We start from the raw sequence: 25,393 nt of genomic DNA on the forward strand, positions 1-25,393 counted from the left end.
CTTGGCACAGAGAGGGGCGGGGCTGCAGACGCTTCTTCATGTAAATACACTGTCGTTGGTAAACAGGAAGAGCACTTAGGTAACAGACTACCAGTAACACCGATCACAGACACCAGAAAGATCGGTGAACAGATCCGGACCAGAAGTGGGAAGGTGGTCACTAAGTACAATTAATCGAGGTAAAGTACTTAAGTACATTTTTGAGATACTTGTACATTCAATTTTAACCATTTCAAGGCCTTTTTAAACATGAGGCTAGCAACTGGCGTCACTTCATTATGATTCAAATGTTATGTATTGATTTTATTGCAGAGCATTCATTTGGTCAAATGAAGTGAGCAAATTGAAATGTCTTTCACCTAACCTCTCTTCCCATTATGTGGATAACTTCCCACATAGACCGATCAGAGATCCAATCTTTTGCCCCCCTGCAAAAGTGTGCAACTTCTTGTGTTTGTGTTGTTTCTTCGTTTTAAATTGTATCGTCCTGATTAATGAAGAAAGTGCAGAATGAGTTGGCTAAGAATCCAGTTTCACTTCAGACTGGTCCAACTGCACTAGTAACGTAGAGTATAGGATCCGATGAGGAATACTCACTGAAAAAAGCATTACCTCAAGACCATAATATTTAGATAACTTTAAGTGTAACTGTTAGTATCTCCCCTTTAAACTACCAAGTTTCAACACTATGAATAAACACGAAGAAACAACACAAACAACAGACATGTCTGTTGTTAAATAAAATATTGTATTTATCAGAGTTGTGGACTCGAGTCACATGACTTGGACTCGAGTCAGACTCAACTCATGAATTTGATGACTTTAGACTTGACTTGACAAAATCTAAAAGGACTTGCACTTTGACTTTGACTTTAACATCAGTGACTTGCACTTTGACTTGGACTTTAACATCAGTGACTCGCATTTGGACTTGGACTTGCCCCTTTTGACTCGAAAAGACTTGCTACTTTCCCCAAACCCAAAGATTAAAAAGTATGTAGACATGGACAGCGCTAGCTCTCTTTGCACCTGTGTGCATAACGTGTGTGGCACGACATCCAATCAAATGAGATCCACGTTGTTTCGATCTGACAGCATCCAACCAATCAAAGTACTGGACAACCAATGAGGCGGAACAAACTATAAGGCGCCAAGTAGGCAACAATGATACCACGGGTAGTTTCGTTTGGATTTAAAAACTTTGAGGTGGTCATCAAAAAAAGAACTGCAGTCTGTAAAACATGCGGGACGAAGATAACACACGGAGACGCGAGAACTTCCAACTTCGTTTGACATTTGAACAAAGAACGGTAAGTTTTGAATGAAAGCCAACACTAGCTTATCGGGTAATTGCTAGCTAGCTACATATCAATGAGACTGTAAACGTCACCTTGGCTTACGAACACGCTAAACGGTATCTCCTGTGGGTTCATTAATGGATAAGTTCACTATTCTGCACTTTGAGCCCCTTTCTGGATTTCCTGAAATAGAAATGTTGACGATTGGTCCAGTCTCCAGCTTTTGGCTAATTTGGAATCACCCCCTGCTTCAGAATGGTTGGCTACAGGCATTCATAACATTGTCCTTAAAACAACCCTAAACATTCGTTTTCAAGGATGAGCAACTCACCGAGTGGTAAGTGGTGTTCGTAGTTGTTTTTAAAAAAATATATCGGTGAAATATTTGTTTCCATCCGTGTTATTTGCTATTGTGGAACTAGCTATGTTTTCAGATACCTCATTGAGTATAGGCTATTAACTTCCGCTTGATATCTGGAATACAAAATGGCAAATTAAACACGACAGAAACTGTATTTCACTAAGACACTCGTTGTGGAGCATCACCACTAACCAGTGACCACTCGGTGAGTTGCACATCTTTGAAAACGAACGTTTAAGGTTGATTTAAGGACCGCTTTATGAATGCCTGTACATGAAGCATGGGGGACCAATGGTTAAAATGTCGGTGTCAAACACTGTTTCATCTTAGACAAACCACAAATGAGGCTCAAAGTGCAAAATAGTGAACTTATCCATACTCATATTGTAAAAGGATAGTTTAGGATTTTTTGAAGCGAGATTGTATGTACTTAGCAGCTAGTCAGTGGATCATACACAGCAGACTGCTGCCAGCAGCAAAACTAAAGCAAGCCTAGTCAAATCAAGGTCAGTTTAATGTACTTTATATTATAAATATGTGTACCATTTTAGCTTGCTGCCAGACGATTTTTTCCAATAGGAAAACTAAGTATGTCTCACTCTCTCCAGCACACCAGATTCATTGACAAAAATGGCTATTTTACTTTGCAGCACAAAGGAGTTGCTAGTCTACTGCTGCCTCATTCAGGTCGTTTATGTAATTTAGGTAACTCACAACAAAGCTGAACTATCAACGAAGACATAGAATAGCACAATTAAACTTAATCATTGAGCCAGCAGTAGACCAGCAATTTCTGTGTGATGCAGGTACAATTGCTGTTTTTGCCAATGGAATCAGGTGTGCTGGAGAGAGTGAATTAACAAGCATACTTCAGTTTCCTGTCGGAAAGGGCTGCTTGATGGCAAGGTAAAGCAGGACAAATATAAATTAATATAGTAAGTGTACACTGAAAATGGAAATGTATTTTATCAATGTAATGTCAAAACAAACACAATCTTACAGAATACAATTCATCATAATACAAAAATAAATATTAACACAATGTTAGCATTGATATATGAGGAGATAGTTTCAAATGCAATTTATGTGTGGCTATAAGGGACTTTCTGACATCTGTTTTATATGCTTACCTGTTACAGATTTGAAGAATACCAGATGAGTAGAAGCATCATAGATGAACCACAACAGCCTTCAATCTCACAATTCTTGGACAGTTGTGTAGCGCATTACAGCATGAGTCATCCACAGCAGAAGGCTATCAGTAACGCAATACTGTCCGACTTGATTATTGATTGCAACCTTCCCCTGTCTATTGTGGAACACAAGAGTTTTCGGCACTTTCTGACAGTAATTGACAGTAAGTACAGCCCAGTGTATCGCAGAACGTTGACATCTAAAACAGAGAGCCTCGTTGGAGAGAGACGTTCAAGATTAAAAACTCAATTGAACAACACTGAGCATGTTTCAGTCACTGTGGACATGTGGTCTGACCGAAAGATGAGGGGATTCCTTGGTGTCACTGTCCACTGGATAGAGAAAGAGACAGCTAAAGAGAGGATACAGCTAAATACAAATCTCTTGGCCTGCAATCGCTTCAAAGGCTCACACACAGCTGAACGAATCGGTGACCAATTTGAGTCAATATGCGATGAATACAACATCAAAGATAAATTGGACTACATCAGCGTTTCTCAAAGTGTGAGGTACTGCAGGTGGGGCGCATGGAATCAGAAGAAAATTGCTTTTTTTTTTTTGGTCATTCCTTTCTGTTTTGCCGATAAAGTTCACTCACATTGGATTCCGTAATTGTCCTAAACATGTTAAAAGAACATTAGATAGGAAACCAGCAAAAAAAAAAAAAAAGAAGCTTGCCTTGAACCATAGTGCGAACAATAGGCTAGACGTCGGCATGTTAATTGCGGCGGAATAATGACAACAGAACAACAGGGCAGCAGACGTGTGTAGGCTATATTGTTTAAGGTTCAAAATGGACAAGTTTGTTACAAGGGCAACAAAAGTTGGCGATTCGTCGACAACAGAGAAAGAGAAGACAGACGGGCCAAACCAATCGAAATGCCAACCAAAGAGAAAGTATGATGAAGCGTATCTTGCTTTAGGATTCACTGTAGCTGAGGTGGGTGATGAGGAGCGACCCGTGTGTGTTCTGTGTCTTCGACAACTGGCAGCAGACAGTATGAGGCCAAACAAATTGCGCAGACACTTGGAGACATCACACCCAACTCACGTTGATAAACCCATCATTTTTTTTCAACGAAATCTCACCGAATACCGTCAGCAGGAAAAGCGAATGGTGAAAGCTGCGTCAGTGAATAGTACAGCACAAATGGCATCATACAGAGTCGCATATAGAGTTGCTCAGTGCAAAAAACCACACACGATAGCTGAGCAACTTATTCTCCCCACGGCTGTTGACATGGTGTCAATTATGCTTGTCGAGACAAGCGCTGCGAAATTAAAAACAATACCCTGTCAAATGACACAGTTGCGAGACGAATTTGCGACATTTCCAATGACATTGAAGCACAACTCACTGAAAAACTGAAAGAAAATCGTTTTGCAATACAAGTGGACGAAGCCACAGACAGCAGTAAAAAATGGGTGTTCATTTCATATGTCCGCTTTGTAAATTCATAGTCACTGTCACTAAATGAGGATTTGCTCTTTTGCAAATCTGTGCAAACAAGAGCCACGGCTGAGGGGCTCTTCAAGATTATGGACAGCTACTTCACAGAACATGAGCTGAAATGGGGAAATTGTGTGGGTTTTGCTCAGATGGTGCACAGACCATGGCAGGAAAAAGGAAAGGATTGCAGGCATTAATCAAGAGGGCCGCACCAGATGCTCAGTGGACGCACTGCATCATCCATCGGGAAGCGCTGGCTTCCAGACAGCTCAGCCCCAAACTTAACAACGTTTTGACAGCAGTTGTGGAAGCGGTCAATTTCATCAAAACGCGACCTCTGAAAGCGCGACTGTTATCCGCTCTTTGTGAGGAGATGGGAGCTGATCATACAGCTGTGCTGTTTCACAGCGAAGCAAGGTGGCTCTCCCGAGGCAAAGTCTTGTCGCGCGTCTTCGAGCTCAGAGCGGAGATTCGGGTCTTTTTGGAAGAAGAGCGCATGTACGAGGCAGCGGCCAAATTTAGTGATGAACTATATCTGATGAAACTGGCTTACCTCAGTGACATATTTGCAAAGCTGAATGAATTTAACCTTTAGCTTCAGGGCAAAGACAAGTACCTACCTCACCTGGCAGGCAAGATCACTGCATTCATCCGAAAGCTCGAGGTATGGGGGAGGCGCATCGACCAAGGACTTACCGAAGTCTTTGAGAATCTTACTGAAGTCGCCGAAAACATCGATTCTGGAGCCACCACAGTGATCCCGTGCATACAGCAGCACATCACGGCATCGGGAGGATCAGGAGGAGGACAGGCCTTACAGTCAGGTAGAGTCTCAGGAAAGTGTTGCATTAAGTGTTCTGGATATGTTAGCCTCTGCTGATTTTCACAAATCTTTTTTCCAGCTGTGACAGCCTGTGGCAGGTATTGTTTGGGTCATTCCAGAATTGAAGGACATCTTCTGTCCCACCTATGACATTTTCAGATAAAACTGGCCCAAAATGCTAAATCATGCACTTGTTGCATACTTATCGTTAGACAATATGTAATAAAAATTGTTGAAAAAGTAAGACAAATTAATTTAACTAGCTAACTGAGTTTGTGTCAGGATTGAACAGGGTAGGACCCAAGTGCAGCACGGACAAAGGTTTGAACTGAGAATGACCTTTATGCAAGGTTACAAACATCAAAAAGACAAAACCTCTTTCCCGTGTAAACTCATAGAATCCACAGCCACCAAAAGAGAATCAGTACTTAAATACATACAAGACCAATCAAGACACAGCTGGGGAGGGGAGGGAAAACACCAAGGCACCAGATGAACACAATCAGATAGTCAGACGGGAAGGAAAACAGACAGGAAGCAAATATAGTCATGAGAGAGGGGGTGAACACTTTTCAAAGTAAAACAGGAAATAAACAGATTGTGACGGTGTGTCTTTGCCTTGAAAGCAGCATTACATTCTGCAGCTAGCGTTGATTCCTGAGATAAAAGCTAACATTAGCATTGATTTTTACCATTTTGTTGGTGCAATATGGGACAAGTGCGGCGCGGAAAATTCCCTTCTTCTGAGGTGGGGAATGACAGAAAAAGTTTGAGAAACACTGGACTACATTATTAGTGACAATGCTGCTAACATGCGAAAGGCATTCACTGTGTGCTTCCCCAGTGAACAAGAGGATGATGACGGAGATCATCTTGATGACCCTGATCTCTGGCGTGACTTAACCCTGGAAGAACAGCAAACGGTAGATGCTGCTATGGCAAAGAAACAGCGCCTGCAGTGTTTTGCGCATACTCTTCAGCTGGTGGTGGGAGACGGTTTGAAAAAGAAACAAAAGTGGCATGTCCTTCTCTTTCCAAGTTATCAAAACTTAGCTCATTGCTGCACACAAGACCAACATTCAAAGATGTGTTTGATAGTGAATTTGTGGAACAGAAAGGCATCCCTGCTGCAGTCAACACAAGATGGAACTCAACACTGAGGCAAGTAAAGGCAGTTCTCCAGTGTGATCATCTAAAGCTCTGCCATTCTAGAAAAGGCTGGGCATAAGGAGTTGTCATTCACACCACGAGAGTGGAATCTGTTGAAGGAGTTGGTTGACATCTTGAAGCCGTTTGGAGAAGCAACTGATTAGACACAGGGAGAGAAGGTCGTCACAAACAGTGCAGTTGTTCCATCCGTCTTGTCCCTCAATTATCACCTTGAGAAGCTGGAGCCTCAAGTTTGTTTCCTGAGCGGCCTGGTCAGAAGTCTCCAGGCATCCCTGAACTGATCTTCATCAACGTGAAAATGGCCGGGACTCAAGATGGGATCACTGCCCCCTTTTCAGACCCAGTCTAACTCAAAGCAGCCGCCTTGGATCCAGCCTTTTCTCTGCTGTGGGTGGAGCACTATGTACTGGTCAACCGTGACATCAAGGCAGAGGTGGCACAACAAGTTAAAGGTAAATATTATTGACTTCAATGCAACTTTTTTTCTCGTAGTCTGATCTTATTGACAGCATCAATAATTGCATTGTTCAGTCTAACACTGTATCACCAACACCAATGGTAATAAGGGCTCTTTTGTTTCTGCTGTTGTTAAATGTTTTTCCAGAATTAATCCTGCAAGATGCTGCAGAGACTGAGCAACCTGTGCCTCTGGTTGATGAAGAAGGGCAAGAGGACCTTGGACAAGGAGAAGGGCTGTTTGCTGCATACCATAAGAGGCAGAAGAAGGATGTTGGGACCACTCCAGCACTACAGCTAAGTCACTACCTAGACACAGCCGAAGGACAGAACGCCCTTTTGTTTTGGGCACTGAACCTGAAGTCTCTTCCTTCACTCTTCCGAGTGGCCACCAGAGTCTTGGCAGTACCTGCCTCTAGTGCTCCAGTGGAGCGAGTTTTCAGCCATGGTTGCATCATACTACGTCCCCATTGTGCACAAATGACTGACAGACTTTTGGCCAATTTGATCTTTTGCAAATGCAAGGCAGCATAGGGCCCTGACATAGAAAAGCACAACTCTGTTCATTGTCATGTTCATGACACTTCACATCTAGTCCCCTTCCAGACACACACACACACACACACACACTTTTTTGGGAGTGAGGATATCTTGTATAAAGTGGTGACCATGTTTGAAAAGGTTAAGGTTACACTTAGGTTTTGAAATGAGTTAAAAAGACTGAAAATGTTTTTTATAAAGTGGTAACACATTTGGAAAAGTTACATTCAACTGTTTTTGTGATCCTCCAAATACCTGTTTGAGGGTGAAGACATGTTTTTTAGTTCAAGGCTAGATTTAAGTTTTAAGGTGAAGAGTGTTTTGCAAACATGAGGATCTTTTGAGACAGTTATAGTGCAATAAGCAATGGAAATACAATGTCAGCACTTTCTGTGGAAATTACATTTGCCTTTGTTTATTTCAAATGTGTTTGAACAATGTTCTTGGTTTGATAAATATATACAGATCTTAAAAGCATACATGATTTGTGTAAATATTATTTCTCCGTTAAAAGGACTTGAAAGGACTTGAAACTCAAACGGTAGGACTTGGGACATGACTTGAGACTTGTCGGTATTGACCCGGGACTTGAAAGCAAAGACTTGAGACTAACTTGTGACTTGCAAAACAATGATGTGTGTGTGTGCGTGTGCGTGTGCGTGTGTGTGTTACAGCCACCATGGTTCAGTGTCAGCTCTTCTCTCTGGAGCAGCTGATGAGTTCAGGGTTTGGCCGTCCTTTTCCACGACATGGCCTTCAGCTCCTGTTCTGGTTTGCCAACCACTGTGTGACCTGTGAAGTTATTAACTTTGTGCTTATCATGAAGGTAAGCATAGATTAGATAACACATTAATCTGTAAGCCATTTTTATGCACCATTATACTGCAAATTCAAAACCTATTTGGAATAAACCTGATTCACATTTAATTTTGGTTCTGATTAAGCTTGTAGTGTGTATATTGCACTCTGCCCATAGAGTACTACGGCACATCAAGGCTACCATTTAGTTTAAGAGAATTTATGGGTAATGTTTCAGCAGAAATATTGTGCACAATGTAAAGTGACGCGAGTGTGTTACTGCAGCTGGTGTCCGACTGCCAACCAGAGAGAGGTGTCTACGGCTTCCACCTGTTTGGCAATATGGAGGAGCTTCTGCCTGTCCTAAACAGAAAGCGCAAGAGTAAGAGACAGGTGTGTGATATAGTTGATTTTTTTGTTTGCCTTAGCACTTGAACACTTTTACTCATAAATCTCTGTTTACTTTCATTTGTATAGTTTTTGTGAAAACTGGCATATACTGTGTCTTGTGTTTCAGGAGGAGGACAGGCCTTACAGTCAGGTAGAGTCTCAGGAAAGTGTTGCATTAAGTGTTCTGGATATGTTAGCCTCTGCTGATTTTCACAAATCTTTTTTCCAGCTGTGACAGCCTGTGGCAGGTATTGTTTGGGTCATTCCAGAATTGAAGGACATCTTCTGTCCCACCTATGATATTTTCAGATAAAACTGGCCCAAAATGCTAAATCATGCACTTGTTGCATACTTATCGTTAGACAATATGTAATAAAAATTGTTGAAAAAGTAAGACAAATTAATTTAACTAGCTAACTGAGTTTGTGTCAGGATTGAACAGGGTAGGACCCAAGTGCAGCACGGACAAAGGTTTGAACTGAGAATGACCTTTATGCAAGGTTACAAACATCTAAAAGACAAAACCTCTTTCCCGTGTAAACTCATAGAATCCACAGCCACCAAAAGAGAATCAGTACTTAAATACATACAAGACCAATCAAGACACAGCTGGGGAGGGGAGGGAAAACACCAAGGCACCAGATGAACACAATCAGATAGTCAGACGGGAAGGAAAACAGACAGGAAGCAAATATAGTCATGAGAGAGGGGGTGAACACTTTTCAAAGTAAAACAGGAAATAAACAGATTGTGACGGTGTGTCTTTGCCTTGAAAGCAGCATTACATTCTGCAGCTAGCGTTGATTCCTGAGATAAAAGCTAACATTAGCATTGATTTCCAACCCTGTTACTTAGATGGATATACCTAATGGATTGAAAGGCTCCGAAGCTTTGCTGGTTTTATCTTCATCCTTGCCCAAGTGAGGAGCTTTTCAAGTTATAGCAGTAGTCTGTTTGTGCAAACCGCTGGCAGGAGGCTGGTGACATCTTCCATGTTGCTTCTTAAGGCTGGTAGGTACATGTAGGGTACACTTGGGTGGTGCAGTGTTGAATTAGGGAGCCGGTTCTGGAGAGCGAGGCACATGCCCTGGTGAGCCAAGAGTGATGTTCTGGTGGCTGTCACAAAATGTGATCTATAGATTTCTCACACAATTTTTAAAGTGCAATACTAAAGAGTTAGAGCAACCCTTTATTTTTGGTTTATTTGAATCAAAATGCTTGTTCCACAACTCTCTTGTGTTAGTATTCTCTCCCATCCATACATCCATCTATACTCGATGCAGTCCACAAGCCTGCCCTCTACCAGCCATCTGATTCAAATGCAGCTGCTAATTCTCTTTCCCTCTATCTGTCCCTTTCTAGGTTTTGTACTTTGAAGTTGGCAACCTGAACACAGAAACTTACCCAGGGTCTGCCGACCTCCCCTCATATGTGAGGGAAAATTATGATTTGGAAGGTAACATTGACGATATCAACATAGATCGCATTATTGTCAGTTACCAGTTGCGAACCAGGGTGGTGGAGACAGTGTATGTCACGGAGCATGACAGAGCTGTCTTCGGGATGTTCAGCGCTGACAGGACTTTTGAAATCAACCCTGAACTGATACAAGACCTGCAAAGCCCCCAGCTAGACCTCACCACCTTTCTCACCCAGACAAGCTACTGGGGAGATATACAGGTGGTTCAGACAAACGATATAGATGAGATTCACTATCCAGAACCTTCAGTCGAGCAAATGTTCAACATAATGCAGAACTACTGGGTAGCAAAGCGTCAAGACTTAGGTTTTTTCTCAGAAGCCTTCAACCAGCAGATAGATGTCAGCATAAATCCATACAGCGATGATCAGCAAGGGCAATACTTTGTCGACGTTACCTCACACAACAGCCATTTCGTGGCATGCAACAGTGAAGTGCAACGTAAAAACAAGAAGCGTAAAGCCAGCAAGAGAGCAAACACTTGGAGGCAAACGTATTGGCTGCCCGACAGGGGGGCGTGTATTGAAGGTAAGTTGCAGTCAGCGTTTGCTCCTGTATGTGTAACAGATTATTTACATTCGAGCAAGGAGTCAAACCAATTTAATATTGCAACCAGGGAACATTACATCTATTATTGTAGTTGTATAAGTGGCTTTCATATCATATTATATATAAATAAAGATGGGCCATATTTTAATGCTGCTTGTTGTTATGTTAATTTCTGTTTATAGATTTTGATTCAGTCAAGAAGAAAAAAGGAGGTGGTGGCTTCAGATTCATCAAGATTCTGCTCAGTGCTGGAGTGCTCTGCTTGGCAGCCAAATGTTTCAGCTGGCTGAGGAGCTGTTGGGGGCTGGGCCGAAATGACAACATTCTCCAGAGAATGCCATGGAGGACTCCAAGTTATCACTACCATGTCATGCTGGATTATGTGTTCTAGGAATTGAGGGTGAAGAATGTATTAGAGCACACATGAACAAGTCTCCTCAGTCAGAAGCAGCAAAACTCTTTTTGACACTTTGTCCTTTTTATATCTATTTCAGACAGTACATGTCACACTGTATGGAGGAATCTCTAGCCATTCCAATTTTATATGAAGTGTAAATTAGAAATTATTAGGTTGCTCAATGTGAAACTTCTTCCATGAAAAGGTTTACATATTGTGTGCAGTGCTAGGAGCGCATCCTGAGTCGTGGCTGTCCCTGTTGCTGTGGTCTGGCCTGATGCTCACCTTTCTACTTCTTTGATGGCACCCAGAGGATTGTAGACATCCACCTAGATTCTCCTTCGTTTTATCTGTAGACACAAGCAATTTCCAGCATTTGGACTACCTATGTTGTAAATGTATTATCTTTTTAATTCACATACGACATCTGTGCACGTCCGTCTGTCCTGGGAGAGGGATCCCTCCCCTGTGGCTCTCCCCCATTAACTGTGGGGTTTCTTTGGGATTTTTTCCTTGTCTGATGTAAGGGTCTAAAGACAGAGGGTGATGTATTCATATTCCCCTGAGACAAATAATATAAATAAACGTTGATTGATTGAGTCATTGTGTAGCAACCTAAGGACAGATACAAAGAGGTAGTGGTGGGTGGATCGATATAAAATATTGATGTATAGCGTTATCAGTATCGATCAATACTTGCTCGATGAGATCGATACTTAAGTTTCAGTTTCTCTTCTCTAAATTCAGTACACTTATCCCTTTATATCATAGTGGTTGTGCATGTGCGAACCGCTGTGCCATCTCCCCCTGCCCCTCCTCTGCTATACTGTGAGTTTTGCCGCCATGCAGTCACGTGACCCAGCAGTGCACTGATGGCTGCATGATGGCAAAGAAGAGCACTGCTTGGTTTTATTGAGTTGCAGATCAAAACACTGCAAGCTGCATTGTTTGCAGAAAAAAGAAAAAAAAGATACTGTGGAAACACTACAAATGTACAAACACCTGAAACCCCACCCTAAAGAGAACTTCATTTATTTTCATTCAAATGTGCATATTGATGACACATTGCTGTCCCCTTCACAAAAGTAGCTGTTTTTCGAAGTAAAAAGTATTGGTATTGGCAATATTGGCCTTGTATGTACTTGGTATCGGATCGATACCAAATTTTGCAGTATCGCCCACCCCTACAAAAAGGACATGCCTCAGTGTTTCTGCAAAGCGAATCATCGACATCAGCATTTAGAAGACTGAAGCCCACAATTAAGCAGCAAAGATATATTAGTTTATGTATAAGTTTATGTACAGGTGCATCTCAATAGATTTAAATATTGTGGAAAAGTTCACTAATTTCAGTAATTCAATAAATTAAAAAAAACAAATTCAGTATCACAGAAAATTAGAATATTTCTTTAGACCAATAAAACAAAAGGTTTTTAATACAGAAATGTTGGCCTTTTGAAAAGTATGTTTACAGTATGCACTCAGTGCTTAGTTGGGCCTCCTTAACCATGAAAAACTGCATCTGTGCGACATGGCATGTGTAACATCCCCTCATGTTTGTTCATTTATTTATGTTATAGGGCAAGTTATTTATCAGGATTATGTTGTATATTATATGCTTAGTTATAGTTTAGATGTAGGTGCATGTTTAGTTTCATTGTTCACTTGTCAAGTTACAGTCACTCAAGTCTAGTCTTGTCAGGCACTGTCAGGCATTGCACTTCCTGTTTTATTTTATACTTACTTTTCCCTCTCTTTCAGAGCCCTTTCTGCCATTGTGTGTTTCCCCTCCAGTGAGAGTGTCAGCACCTCCCTTGATCACTGACCTTATGACTGCCCTATTGACCTATGCCTGGATCTCCAGATCCTGAGAAAGATGACTTTACTCTCACTCTACATCGGAAATGGAGGCAATGAAGACTTACATTAACGGGGGGGAACATTATATATACGTACTTGGGTCCTATTCGCCACTACAACTTGAGGGATAGATCTATATGAACCTTGCTCCCTCTAAAGCAGGACGCCTAGTAAGGAGCTCCAAGACCATGTGGCGGATTGCTTTAAGTTGGTCGTGTGTTGAGGACGGGCAAGACTTGGTTATTGGCTCAGCTCCAGATGAATGTGCTTGTGTTGACGGGGGAAGGTGAACAAAAAGCCTTATGGAAGGCGGAAGCTAAGCCCCGCCTCCCACAAGACCATATATGCAGGAGGGTTGTCTACAGCACAATATCATCTAAATCAGGGGTCTCAAACTCAATTTACCCGGGGGCCGTTAGAGGTAGAGTCTGGGTGAGGCTGGGCCGCATCAGGTTCCCCACAAGAAAAGTACTAAAAAACATTCCAATGTTATCAAATGTCTTTATTTTTATTTTTTAACACAAAATAAGATGAAAAAATAAATGAACAAATTCATAAGAAAAAAACCAATCAATCAGTAATAAATAAATAAAATGAAAATAATAATAATACAGCAGATATAGAAGACTGAAGAAACCACATATAGTTGCTGACTAGAGAAATGTAATTATTATTATTCAGATTCAAATATCCTTATTAACAGTTCTTTAACATTTCACTTTCTGAACATGAATGGAACATTGAACATAAACTGTTCTGAACATGGCTTCTTCTACCTACTTCTTGCTGCTAGAGATCTGGCAGCGCTTCCTCTCGCATAGCCGAGCCACATTTGGCTTAAGCAGGGATGAAGCAGTTGAGACCCTCAGTAGGGCTTGAAGATGCTCATCAGTAAGTCTGGACCTGTACTTGGACTTATTGAAGTTCAACATAGAGAAGAGCTTTTCGCACAAGTATGTGCTCCCAAAAAGACACATGGTCCGCTTGAACATTCGTGAAAGCTCAGGGAAGCTGGGGGGCAATTCTCTCAAAAATTGCCCGAGCTTGTCTGCTTTTCCACTCACCTCCCTGAACTTGGCTTTGAGTTCAGAGTTGCATTTGAAGCACAGGAGGGGCATCTTGCACATCAAAGGAGAAGGGGTCCGCAAAAATTTGAAATGTGGCTCTGTGCGTCTTGAAGTCTGCAAATCTGTGATCAAATTCCTCCTGTAGCTTCAAAATGACCTCCACATACTCCTCACCACTGAATGGTGTGCCTGCATCCATGAGTGCCTTGCATGCTGGAAAATGGCAAAGGTTTGTCTGAGAAAGCTGGGCTTTCCATAACATAAGCTTTGTAGAGAATGCTCTCACGTTGTCATAGGCAGCACTAACAAGTTGCCCTTGGCCTTGTAACTTCTTGTTCAGTACATTAAGCTCATGTGTGATATCAACAAAAAAAGCTAAGTCCATGAGCCATTTTGGATCACTTAGCACAGGAACAGCAACCCCATCTTTCTCCATGAAGGCTTTCACTTCCGCTCTCAACTCAAAAAATCTCTTCAACATGTTTCCCCTGCTGAGCCAACGTACCTCGGTGAAGTAGAGCACCATATTCTGGCTCCATTTCCTCTAAAAAAGCACGGAACCTTCTGTGCTTTAAGCCCCTGGATCTGATTTGGTTGATGCATTTCACAACGAAAGACATCACATTGTCAAACTTCAGGCATTTGCTGCTAAGAGCCTGCTGATCGATAATGCAGTGCAGAGCAATGGCCTCCTCCACACCTTCCTCTTCCAGTTTTTTTTGAACAAGTGCCACCAGTCCATTTTTCCTCCCTGTCATTGATGGCGGTGGTCTGGCCATGCATTGGAATCACTGTGAGCAACTCCTCTATGACTTCAAAATTGTCATCAACACCACGGACATAGATTGCGAGCTGGGCAGTGTCCGTGATGTCTGTGGTCTCATCAAGAGCGACTGAGTATACACTGAAACTTTTTGCTTTCTCACACAGTTGATCATAAATGTCACTTGACAGGTCAGAAATGCTCTCTGCCACAGTGTTGGCAGAAAGGCTGATATTGCTAAACTGACCTTTATTTTCTGGACAGGCAATACTTGCAGCCTGTAATATACACTTTTTGACAAATTCACCTTCTGTGAATGGCTTTCCTGCTTTAGCAATCATCTCACTAACCACGTAGCTAGCTTCGACTGCTGCATCATTCTCTCTGGTTGCTTTCTTAAAGAAATCTTGTTGCCTCAGTAGATATGTTTTAAGATTAGCAACCCGGTTGGCTCTCTCATCTCCCTGGTATTTTGCATACTCCTCAACATGTCTAGTTGTGTAATGACGTTTCAAATTGTATTCTTTGTGCACTGCAACTTTCTCTGTGCAAATAAGACACGTCGGGATGCCCCTGTGTTCAACAAAGAAATATTGCACTTCCCACTTTTCCTGAAATTGTCTGTGCTCATCACCAACCTTTCTCTTCACTGCAGGCTTAGAAAAAGACATTTTTGGGGCTGTGTAATATATATTTCCACTTGGTGTCACTGTCGCGTTGAAGTTTCAGTGTTTAGCCGATACGTCTTTTCCGCTTCTTTTTCTGTCCCACTGAGCAGCAATTTCCGCGGCCGCCTCCGCTTCTGAGCCCGCGGCCGATGTCCCGCCCCCGAGAGCAATATACCCCACCGTGATTGGTAGGTTCGTTCAGCTCTGCACACAACACTGAAAAGTGCCATTCGTATCAAACTCGCGGGCCGCATTAAGACCTCATGACACCTAGAGACTACCTTTTTTTATTTAGTCTAAAATAACTTTTATTTTCGATTTGAAATACATAATTGTGATAAATATGCCCGGTTCTCTGTTATTTTCGAAATTTGTACGCAAGCCACTGAAATCCACAGGCCAGTGTCTTGACAACGTTCCAACATAAAGATGACGTATGCTCCGGAACGCTTTTAGACCTGATTGCACCTGCTGCCACCCTTGACCTTGATCATTTCTAGTCACAGTAAGTCGTACTCGCAGTTTTAGCATCTTTAAAGTTTTGTTCTTAATATTTTTGTTGAGAACATGCCTGAGCGGTGTGTTGCAGCGTATTGTTCAAACACCAGGGAGAACGGTTTTACCCTTCATCGGTTTCCGAAAGACCCTGCTTTGTGTGAACTCTGGACGCAACAAGTTTGTAGGACAAGAGCTGGTCCGAAAGGAACAGTATGGAAGCCAAGCTCGTCGTCTGTACTTTGCTCAGCGCATTTTGAAGAGGAGTGCTACGACTCGATCCCCGCTCTGAAGGAGCAGCTTGGTATTGATGTTCGTCTGAAGAAGGTTTTGCTGCCCAATTCGGTTCCGCGTATATTTCATCGAGGGACAAGCTCGAGGTTAGCCCCGGGGGCGAACGGCGACGTCAAGAGCCGGAGGTCTCATGCTCTGGAGAAAAGGCAGAGATTGGAGGTACGTACCTTCTTATTTTGGACTATATTTTAATAATGGAAGGGAAATGAAATGCAAAGGAATGAGTGTTTGGCACTGTGTAAACAGCTTGCGGTGGTTCTTCATAGTTGAAGTTGGCGCTAGCTCTGAACACTTCAGCTCAGCTGGCTACTAGTGCTAAGTGCTTTAGCTATTCAGCTAAGTTCACCTCAGAGTGTTAGCAAAAAGTCAAGTCTCAAGTGTTTGTTTTAGGTTTGCGGTAGCGTTTTTTTCCCCCTCCAACTCACGCTAAATCTTGTGATTTATTTATTTATGTTTCAGGTACTACAGGAATGCCAGTCTGAGTATGTTGCTGAAGAGGAAAGCGATGACTTTCCTGACGGGGACCCATCTACTGATGTAAGTTTTCGGAAAGCGTTCAGGTCAACTAAGTTACTGACTAAAGATTTTATTTGACTAACTACACACAGCATTACAGTATATCAAGTGCCAGTGCCCCCTCTCTCAGACCTTCACCCTCACCATCTCCAGAGGTGTTAAAAGTAAAAGTACTTTTGTGGTGTAATTACAACAGTAGCACATATAACATAACCGTTACACCATTTACTCCATTGTACCTAACTAGATAGATGGACTGTCATTACTGAAAAACACTAAAAACCTAACAAGGACCCACCACAAACTCAATTCAACCAGTGCAGAATCAGCTGATTGTAAGACAAATACACTGGTCTACTTTTTACTAGGTTACCTGTGTTGGAAGGAAACTCTATTTTTTAGTTTTTTTTTTTAACTTTTACACACACACACATATGTATACACACATTTATTTATTTACTTACTTATTTATTCAGGTGAATTCAACAGAAGATCAGCACAGTGACTTTTCCGTTCAAGTGTGTCTGAGGCCACCAACAAGGACGGTGGCTATGCAGTTCAAAGGAAGGGGACGGACTAAAGGTATTTTATCATTTATGTACGTATTTTAGCCAAACAGATGTCCGGGGAAACGGGTCTTTTCAGCATTGCATCTTGTGTAGATAGATACATCACTAATGACAATCCTTTTCTATGTCAAACATCTATTTTCACATCTACACAAGAATGTTGGAAAAACTATCTGTCTTAGGAAAAGACTATTTTACAATCTACAAATTTACTAGTGCGAGCAAGCTTCACAAAAAGTTGTGTGTATTGAATGAAGATTTCCTTCAAGCTGACACTGATTTCTATATACTAAACATTGTTTTTTCCCCAGGTGTGCAGGCTACTACATCAATGGTCACTGTTGGGACTCAGACTGAGGATGACTGCTTTTGCTTTCACAACACCGACAACTCAACCTCTTGTGGCTCTGACTCAGATGACAACATGTCGACAGATGATCCCGACTACAAGCTGCCGTCCTCTGATGATTCAGCTGAAGAGAGTCCTGAACACAATACTCCACCAGTGCCGCCACCTGAGGCGCCAGCAGGTAGCGTTTTTCTTGTGTTCTGGGAATGCCTGGTGACGCTGTTGTCAACATGGTGCAGCTGTGGACTTTGTGGGAGCAGGTCACTGTCCTGGCAGTGTAAAGAAGTAGGAACACAGTTGCAGGTCACCATCCAGTGCGGGGGATGTGGGAACCAAGGACTATGGAACAGTCAACCTTTCTTCGGCAGAACAGCAGCTGGGAATGTGTTGTTGTCCGCTGCCATTCTCTTCAGTGGGGCCACTGTCACCAAGGTGCTGCGTGTCCTATCCAGATTGGGCGTTGCTGTGATGTCGGAAAGATCGTTCTTCAGACATCAGGACCAGGTGCTTTTCAAAGCTGTGAAGCGAGTTTGGGGCGAGCAGCAGTTTGCCATGCTCTGTCTGCTACAGGCAGAAGGGGAACCCATCGTGTGTGGTGGTGACGGGCGTGCCGACACCCCAGGGCATTGCGCTAAGTACGGCACCTACTCAACAATGGAGCTCCGGAAAACAGCTGTTATTGACGTACAACTTGTACAGGTACATTTCAGATGTATTATGCCTCTATGTGAGTCCTGCCCAGTATAGAAAACACACTCTTCTGTCGTAGTAAGGACAATTTTATACTAGTCAATGTTATGCTCATCAAAATCTCCTGCTTTTTATGTTTTAGAGCAATGAGGTTGGAGGGTCCTACCACATGGAGAAAGTGGGACTGCAGCGATCCCTTGAGAAAGTCCAGGGCTTTGTGGATGTCGGAACTCTCGTGACAGACAGACACATAGGCATCAACATGATGATTAGAGAGGACCATCCAGACATCACGCACCAGTTTGACATATGGCATGTAGCCAAGAGTAAGTGCAACATGTTTAAACCTGTTTAATGTAATTTTTAAGAGAGACTTGAAGCACTACCTTGACATTCCTTTTTGAAAGATATGATTTTTTGGGTTTGGACAAATTTTATGTGTGAAATCCTTGTGTGTGTGGAGGACAGGGCCTATTTCAGGCTATTACAGGCTGTTCATGTATCTAAAAAGGGTTTTAGTTATGCCCTTGGAGTCAAGACCTTCAAGCAGTACATTAGATTTCTATTTATTTATTCATCTACACATGTTTACTCAGGTGTCAAGAAGAAGCTGCAGAGCCTTGGACAAACTAGAGGTTGCCAGGACCTCAAACCCTGGGTGGGAAGTATTATAAACCATCTGTACTGGTCCGTGGTCTCGACGCCTCCTGGCAGTGGACAACTTGTGGTGGACAAATGGACATCAGTCATCGATCACATCCACAACAGGCACACCGGGTTCGAGGGACTGTTCTCTTCTTGTGCGCACGGAGTCCTGGAAGGCAGGGAACAGCGTAAACCGTGGCTGAGTTGTCGTTAGTATACTCCTAATGTTTATTTTACAGAGATTGTGATCACAGTATCATGTTGCATCATGTTGCATAATTTACATGTATTTTGTACAATGTTCTTCAGATACGAAGGTGTCTATTGAAGTGGAGAAGATCATCCGGAACAAGAGGCTGTGTGCAGATATACAACGCCTGTCCCCGTCACACCAGACATCCTACCTCGAAGCATTCCATAGCGTGATTACCCACTTTGCGCCAAAGATGTGCCACTTTTCATACAAAGGGATGGAGAGCAGGTAATCAAAGAAATATTCCGTGAAACATTCTTTTAGGACATTATTACATTCTATTACATTACACTTGCCAGACGCTTTTATCCAGAGCGACTTACAATCGAGGACAAAATCACAGCTTGCAACATTTGCAGTGCACAGGAAATGTACATGTCCTGAAGTGGTTTTGTAGGCAAGGGTCAGGGCCTTGTGCCTGGTTTGGGCAGCCACTGTTAGGCAGTGCAACCTGATAAATAGAGGGGTAACATGGGCTCTTTTGGGTTGACTTGTTTATGTTTCGCTGTTAAGAATGGTCATCTTGTTCCTGATTATTCTGTTTGTGTTCTGTTCTTAGAGGGATCCTGGCTGCTTTGCATTTCAACGAGAATGCCAACAGGGAGCAGCGGAGCAGACACGATGGCGAGATGATGTTCAACCTGCGGTATCCAAAGTATAAGAAGGGCGGCTACATTGTGAGGAAAGTCTTACAGGAGCCATCTTTTGGTAAGCATAATAGAAAGTTGATTGCAGATATGATTTGTATTTTGAGATGTACATAGTCGTGTGTCATATCTATGGTTGGATTAATTTGAACCTTGTCCCATATTCCTCTGCAACAGGCTATGCTGAAGAGCTGATGCGGATGGTGGAGGCCATGTGTCGAGGTGAGGACTACAACGGTGATGACTTTGACATCCCAGACCCGTCCCCTGTTACAGAGCCACTCAATGCATCATTCGAAAAGCCGGATAAGAGGGCAGCAGTCAATGCACATATGACCCGCTTTAGCATTACAAATAACACCTAAATGTACACATGAGAACCGGACTGAATGGAATAAACACAAACTTAATTTCATCTTTGCCGTGAGTGCTTTGATTTACTGTGTTGGGAACCTCCTGCTCCATCCTCACCTTGGTGTTCTGAAAAGTGTCATTACAGGGTGTGTAGTATGTCTGTGTTGCTACAGTTTTCCCCCTTATCCATGTGGGCTTGTATTGCATTGTCCCTGAAGTACAGCACATCTTAGACACCGTATGATCAAAAATATCAGCTACCCTTCCATGGTGAAGGTGTAAATTGATTTGCTAGGCCTATTTGTTGTAAGCTGTTGTAAGTTGTAAAAATGAAGACACATTCATGTGAAGCCAGAGGTATCATGTATTGACATTCATTTTCATGTATTTACAAACTCATGTATTTAAACTAAAAAAACAAAATTAACAAGTTAACAGCATACATGTATCATCACGGGCTGTTGGTGTCCTGGAACCCCCTGTAATCAATGGAGGGAAAAGTTCTCCGGATACACCACACCACACAGGAAGGTATGGGGACCCTGACATGTCTTCCCAGGTACTCGTAGCACCATCGCACAAACTGTCTGTATCCAGTGTACCTCTTCCACCTAAAAGTTGAAAGAAAATCAGAAGAAAAACACAGGTGTTTTAGATGTAGGCCTAGGCCTACTGTAACCTACATGACAGTTCGTTTTACGCATACATTTACGTCATTGGTGATATCAAATCATACAATTCCTACTAGTCCATACAAATGATTTTACAATAGGATTGTATACTCACTCGTTTCCCTCTACATCCCCGTATTCTTGCCGATAGTGGAAATGTGCGGTGCGCAGAACATGCAGATTCAGACAAACTGGCTCAAAGCCAGAATGTTCTGTGATGCAGCGGGTGTCTGCTCCCTCCTCCTCTCTCCTCTCGCACACTCTTGACTGTTCGCGGCAGCACACCGACTCCACTACCAGTGGCATTGGCTCACATCTCCCACAAGAACACCTAAAATATAACAGATAAAGGCAAGGGGCTTGAAACAATCTTACAATTGTCACAGAACTTTACAAAGTGTCAATGTCATGGGTTGATTCGCGTGAAAAGCCGACGTAGAACTAGCCTAATCGCGGAAGGATGGCCACTGGTCAGGAGCTAGGTTATAGCATAGGCTACTACTGGGTTATAGCATAGGCTACTGTATGAGTATGACGCAGGGCAAACTAATATAGTAGACCTAATTGGTATTTTCATCGCTCTCAAAAAAAATAACATAACTAAATAAAGATTAAGACTATGACAAGCACCGGGAAACAACAATGGCCCTTTGCGATCTGTAGGCTAGTAATGGTGACTATTTGGCTAATTCTGGGAGGTGAGGAGGCAGACTGCACACACACATGCTCGCTGGTGCAAACGCTGGTTGTGGTGGATATTACAAAGTACAATATCTTACGGAGTGTTCATTGTCAGAAAAGTGAACAAGAAGGAAGTTACCATTCCACGTGCTGTAGTCTGCCAAAATCCATAGGCATCCGACCGTCTGCCACAGCAGCACCACCAACAGCGCCTTCTGCCTCGCCATCCGAACTTTCCGTAGAACCCTGTGGCTCCAACTCATCCAAGTATGGCTCGTATCTATAGGGCATAACGCCCCTCACATTGTCCTCCAGCATTGGGTCGGACTCTGCCACTTCGAAAAATGTGTCAGGATCCGAGGATGAATCGGAGTTGTCAGAATCCATGTTGTTGACAGGTGTCAGGATAGTCGTGAGTGACAGGTGGGATAGTGTCTTGACCAAGGAGCCGTTCCGGAGTGTACGTCATAGGTCATGTGACTGACTAATAGGAAGGTCGGTAGCAGATCGCAAAAATCGCACTTTTAAAAGGCCGTACAAACTCAATTTCTCTATCATAATGATTAAAACCAACTTCAAGTGACTATTTTGTATGTGTACTTTCAATGTGTGTATGTATATTACTTTATTTTCCACGTGTCATGAGGTCTTTAAACTTTCATATTGAGGTGGGGGCCGCAAACTATCGTCTTGAGGGCCGCAGTGGGCCCGCGGGCCGCGAGTTTGAGACCCCTGATCTAAATGAAAGAGAAAGAAGAATTCAAAGCAGAAACATCCAAACCTGTTTTATATTTGTTACAAACAGCAATCATGTGATATGTGATCATGTCATATCATGTGTCCTGCACTTGGGAGTCGCCAGTTTTTTGCCCCACTTGATAGAGCCATTGGACAATGAACAAAAAACGCCAATATGTCCAAAACGCCGCTGCCTGCAAGGCAAGTCAGGGCAAGTTTAATTTAATAAGAAAGGCAATTCAAAGTGCTTTACAAAAATTAAACACATTAAGAGCATTTAGAAATAGTGCAGCGGAAACACGTTATAAAATGGCATTTAAAAACAGTTATTTAAAAGCAAAGATAATAAAATAAACAACAGGTATACTGTAGGAAATGTTCTTTTATTCGAAGCCCAGGAGTCAATTTAAAAGAAACGAAGTGAAGCTCATATACGTTTTAAAAGGAGTATTTAATAAAAGGATGCAGCAGTAGGTTTTACAAAAGTTTCACAGCTGTGGCTCAATAGCCCGGGACACGCGTCCACAGGCCGCTGACTGAGTGGAGCTCATCAGTAGTTACTGTCTGGCGGTCCGGAACAAAAGAGAAGTCGATTTCACAATACAAACATGTTATAGAACCACCCCTTTCCGACCATACAATAAACAACTTCAAAATAAGACGTGCTCCGTTCTCGTGCTCTCATTGGTTGGTAGCGGGGGCTGGATCCTGTTGGCCGCTTGTCACATGGTGTGAGAGCCAAATTATTGTTAAGTTATTTTGATTAATATTTTTGAATGTAAATAGGTCAGAATAATATTAACAATGTTGTAGACTAGTTAAGTTAAATATGCTGATTTAGAACTGTGTTATTAATGCTGAAATTTGATAGGTTAACAACAGGATTCTAAGGGATACGTGTAATTTTGTATGAGAGACGTGCTGCTCAGTTGACGTGCGTGCAACAACGAAGGCACATAGCTTTTTGACCGTGTCCGTTTCCCTGGCCTTGTCCGTGCCTTATGAAGGATAATACCAAGTGATATTACTATTTATTTTACCTGTTTTGTGTTTGTACCAAGATACTTTCGTGTTACCAAGACGTCAAGAATTAAAGAAAACAAAAAGAAACTCAACTGGTCCGTGAGTACACTGAAAGTAAAATGAATAACGGTGAAGTATGGGATATGGAACGAGTCAGAAAACCTTAGGCTGCCCACACGAAGAGGTCTAATTAATGAACCCTGAAAACGAAGTTTGGCCACTACACATGGGGTTCTCCGGATTCTTCTATAGGCTGACGTCGTCGGGGGCGGGTCCTCTTATGACGTCACCGTCGTCATCTTGTTAGTGATGTCCTGAAGCGCTCACCTACGATATTCTATTATGCAATCCTTATGAGGTTTATCAGTTATTAAACACGCAATAGTATTATTGCAGCATCAATGAGTGAGAGGTAGAGGCGGTGTGTTTAGTATGTAACTCCACGCGTCCTTCTCCCTCTACTCATATATACAATACAATATTAGCTATATGCTATCTGAGGCTAAAAACAACATCCGGTAGTACTACCAGAATTGGACAAATATGATCCGTCCTGAAACAGTGAATTATCTTTTAATGTTCCGTTTCATTATATTGATTATTTCTAACAATACACATGAATAAAAGTTATAATGCAGAATAAAAGTGCAATGCCTGGATTCTAAAGTAAGAGTAGCACATGTCATATTTGTCAACTCTGATGTGTAGCTGCCTATAGAAACAAAGTGTTTCCTGTCCTTTAAGTAAGATTCAAACCAATGTAGAACTGTTGCCGAAAGTCCCAACCAGTTTTGTAGACGGTCTAGTAATATGTTGTGGTCAACAGTGTCAAATGCAGTGCTGAGATCTAATAATACTAACACTGAGATTCTGCCACAGTCTGTGTTTAAGTGGATGTCATTGAAGACCTTAACAAGAGCAGTGTCAGTGCTGTGGTGTGGTCGAAAGCCTGACTGGAACACATCAAAACAGTTATTTGCATCCAAGAATTTACTCAGTTCTTTAAAAACTACTTTTTCAATGATTTTAGCTAGAAATGGCAGGTTTGATATGGGCCTGTAATTATTCATTACTGAAGCATCCAGATTAGTCTTTTTTAAGAGTGAAGAGACCTGTTTACTATATGAAGAGCTGTTTACTATATGAAGACCTGTTTACTATATGAAGACCTGTTTACTATATGAAGAGCTGTTTACTATATGAAGACCTGTTTACTATATGAAGACCTGTTTACTATATGAAGAGCTGTTTACTATATGAAGAGCTGTTTATATGAAGACCTGTTTACTATATGAAGACCTGTTTACTATATGAAGAGCTGTTTACTATATGAAGAGCTGTTTACTATATGAAGACCTGTTTACTATATGAAGACCTGTTTACTATATGAAGACCTGTTTACTATATGAAGAGCTGTTTACTATATGAAGAGCTGTTTATATGAAGACCTGTTTACTATATGAAGACCTGTTTACTATATGAAGAGCTGTTTACTATATGAAGACCTGTTTACTATATGAAGACCTGTTTACTATATGAAGAGCTGTTTACTATATGAAGAGCTGTTTATATGAAGACCTGTTTACTATATGAAGACCTGTTTACTATATGAAGAGCTGTTTACTATATGAAGACCTGTTTACTATATGAAGAGCTGTTTACTATATGAAGAGCTGTTTATATGAAGACCTGTTTACTATATGAAGACCTGTTTACTATATGAAGAGCTGTTTACTATATGAAGACCTGTTTACTATATGAAGACCTGTTTACTATATGAAGAGCTGTTTACTATATGAAGACCTGTTTACTATATGAAGAGCTGTTTACTATATGAAGAGCTGTTTACTATATGAAGACCTGTTTACTATATGAAGAGCTGTTTACTATATGAAGAGCTGTTTACTATATGAAGACCTGTTTACTATATGAAGAGCTGTTTACTATATGAAGAGCTGTTTACTATATGAAGACCTGTTTACTATATGAAGTAGGCTTGTAGGTATAATATGAAGGCAGCAGGGGGAGGAGTTCAGATGTTGAATAATGTCCTCTAGGTCTTTATCATTAATCTGGTGGAAATGTCTCATGGTGTTTGAATTGATTTTAAGTGGACATAAGGACAACACATTTGCTGTACCTGATACAGAAACACAGACTGCCCGTCTGATTTTCTGAATTTTGCCAGTGAAGAAGGAAGCAAA

General features: G+C 41.9%; 3 protein-coding genes across 8 annotated transcripts; 2 read left to right on the forward strand and 1 right to left on the reverse strand.

The window, feature by feature from the left end:
- The first annotated feature begins 15 nt into the window (after window positions 1-15).
- Window positions 16-23,276, forward strand: LOC134864444 (uncharacterized). Of its 6 annotated transcripts, none has more exons than XM_063883404.1 (8): window positions 16-179; window positions 7,967-8,118; window positions 8,376-8,483; window positions 8,608-8,641; window positions 9,841-10,488; window positions 10,692-10,876; window positions 12,668-13,153; window positions 22,177-23,276. In XM_063883404.1, the coding sequence occupies exons 2-7, from the start codon at window positions 7,972-7,974 to the stop codon at window positions 12,701-12,703; spliced, it is 1,158 nt and encodes a 385-aa protein (XP_063739474.1). In that variant the 5' UTR covers window positions 16-179; window positions 7,967-7,971; the 3' UTR covers window positions 12,704-13,153; window positions 22,177-23,276. The 6 variants fall into 6 exon arrangements, with proteins under 6 accessions (XP_063739474.1, XP_063739476.1, XP_063739478.1 ...); XM_063883406.1 differs by having other exon boundaries at window positions 8,608-8,631; window positions 9,843-10,488; XM_063883408.1 differs by lacking the exon at window positions 8,608-8,641 and having other exon boundaries at window positions 9,843-10,488.
- LOC134864600 (uncharacterized) lies at window positions 15,520-20,137 on the forward strand. The gene is made up of 9 exons (XM_063883706.1): window positions 15,520-16,212; window positions 16,513-16,590; window positions 17,046-17,151; window positions 17,450-18,186; window positions 18,320-18,503; window positions 18,774-19,031; window positions 19,132-19,303; window positions 19,635-19,783; window positions 19,900-20,137. Exons 1-9 carry the CDS (start codon window positions 15,832-15,834, stop codon window positions 20,085-20,087), a joined length of 2,253 nt encoding a protein of 750 aa, XP_063739776.1. The 5' UTR covers window positions 15,520-15,831; the 3' UTR covers window positions 20,088-20,137.
- On the reverse strand, window positions 19,899-22,078 carry LOC134864601 (uncharacterized). Its single transcript, XM_063883707.1, has 3 exons — window positions 21,568-22,078; window positions 20,863-21,078; window positions 19,899-20,687 (listed from the first exon to the last, which is right to left on the reverse strand). The coding sequence occupies exons 1-3, from the start codon at window positions 21,813-21,815 to the stop codon at window positions 20,528-20,530; spliced, it is 624 nt and encodes a 207-aa protein (XP_063739777.1). The 5' UTR covers window positions 21,816-22,078; the 3' UTR covers window positions 19,899-20,527.
- Window positions 23,277-25,393: the final 2,117 nt, after the last annotated feature.

This window comes from Eleginops maclovinus, chromosome 5 (genome assembly GCF_036324505.1).
Source record: "Eleginops maclovinus isolate JMC-PN-2008 ecotype Puerto Natales chromosome 5, JC_Emac_rtc_rv5, whole genome shotgun sequence".
Lineage (NCBI taxonomy): Eukaryota > Metazoa > Chordata > Actinopteri > Perciformes > Eleginopidae > Eleginops > Eleginops maclovinus.

Bases quoted from the DNA above. Each gene is read 5' to 3' on its own strand.
- LOC134864600 (XM_063883706.1), top strand. From the start codon at position 15,832: ATGCCTGAGCGGTGTGTTGCAGCGTATTGTTCAAACACCAGGGAGAAC. The intron at 16,213-16,512 runs GTACGTACCTTC...TTTATGTTTCAG, and splicing joins AGAAAAGGCAGAGATTGGAG to GTACTACAGGAATGCCAGTC. The intron at 19,304-19,634 runs GTAATCAAAGAA...TTCTGTTCTTAG, and splicing joins TACAAAGGGATGGAGAGCAG to AGGGATCCTGGCTGCTTTGC.
- LOC134864601 (XM_063883707.1), bottom strand. From the start codon at position 21,815: ATGGATTCTGACAACTCCGATTCATCCTCGGATCCTGACACATTTTTC. The intron at 21,079-21,567 runs GTAACTTCCTTC...GTTATATTTTAG, and splicing joins AGACTACAGCACGTGGAATG to GTGTTCTTGTGGGAGATGTG. The intron at 20,688-20,862 runs GTGAGTATACAA...TTCAACTTTTAG, and splicing joins GGGGATGTAGAGGGAAACGA to GTGGAAGAGGTACACTGGAT.
- LOC134864444 (XM_063883404.1), top strand. From the start codon at position 7,972: ATGGTTCAGTGTCAGCTCTTCTCTCTGGAGCAGCTGATGAGTTCAGGG. The intron at 8,119-8,375 runs GTAAGCATAGAT...GTGTTACTGCAG, and splicing joins ACTTTGTGCTTATCATGAAG to CTGGTGTCCGACTGCCAACC. The intron at 8,642-9,840 runs AGGAAAGTGTTG...CTGTCCCTTTCT, and splicing joins TTACAGTCAGGTAGAGTCTC to AGGTTTTGTACTTTGAAGTT.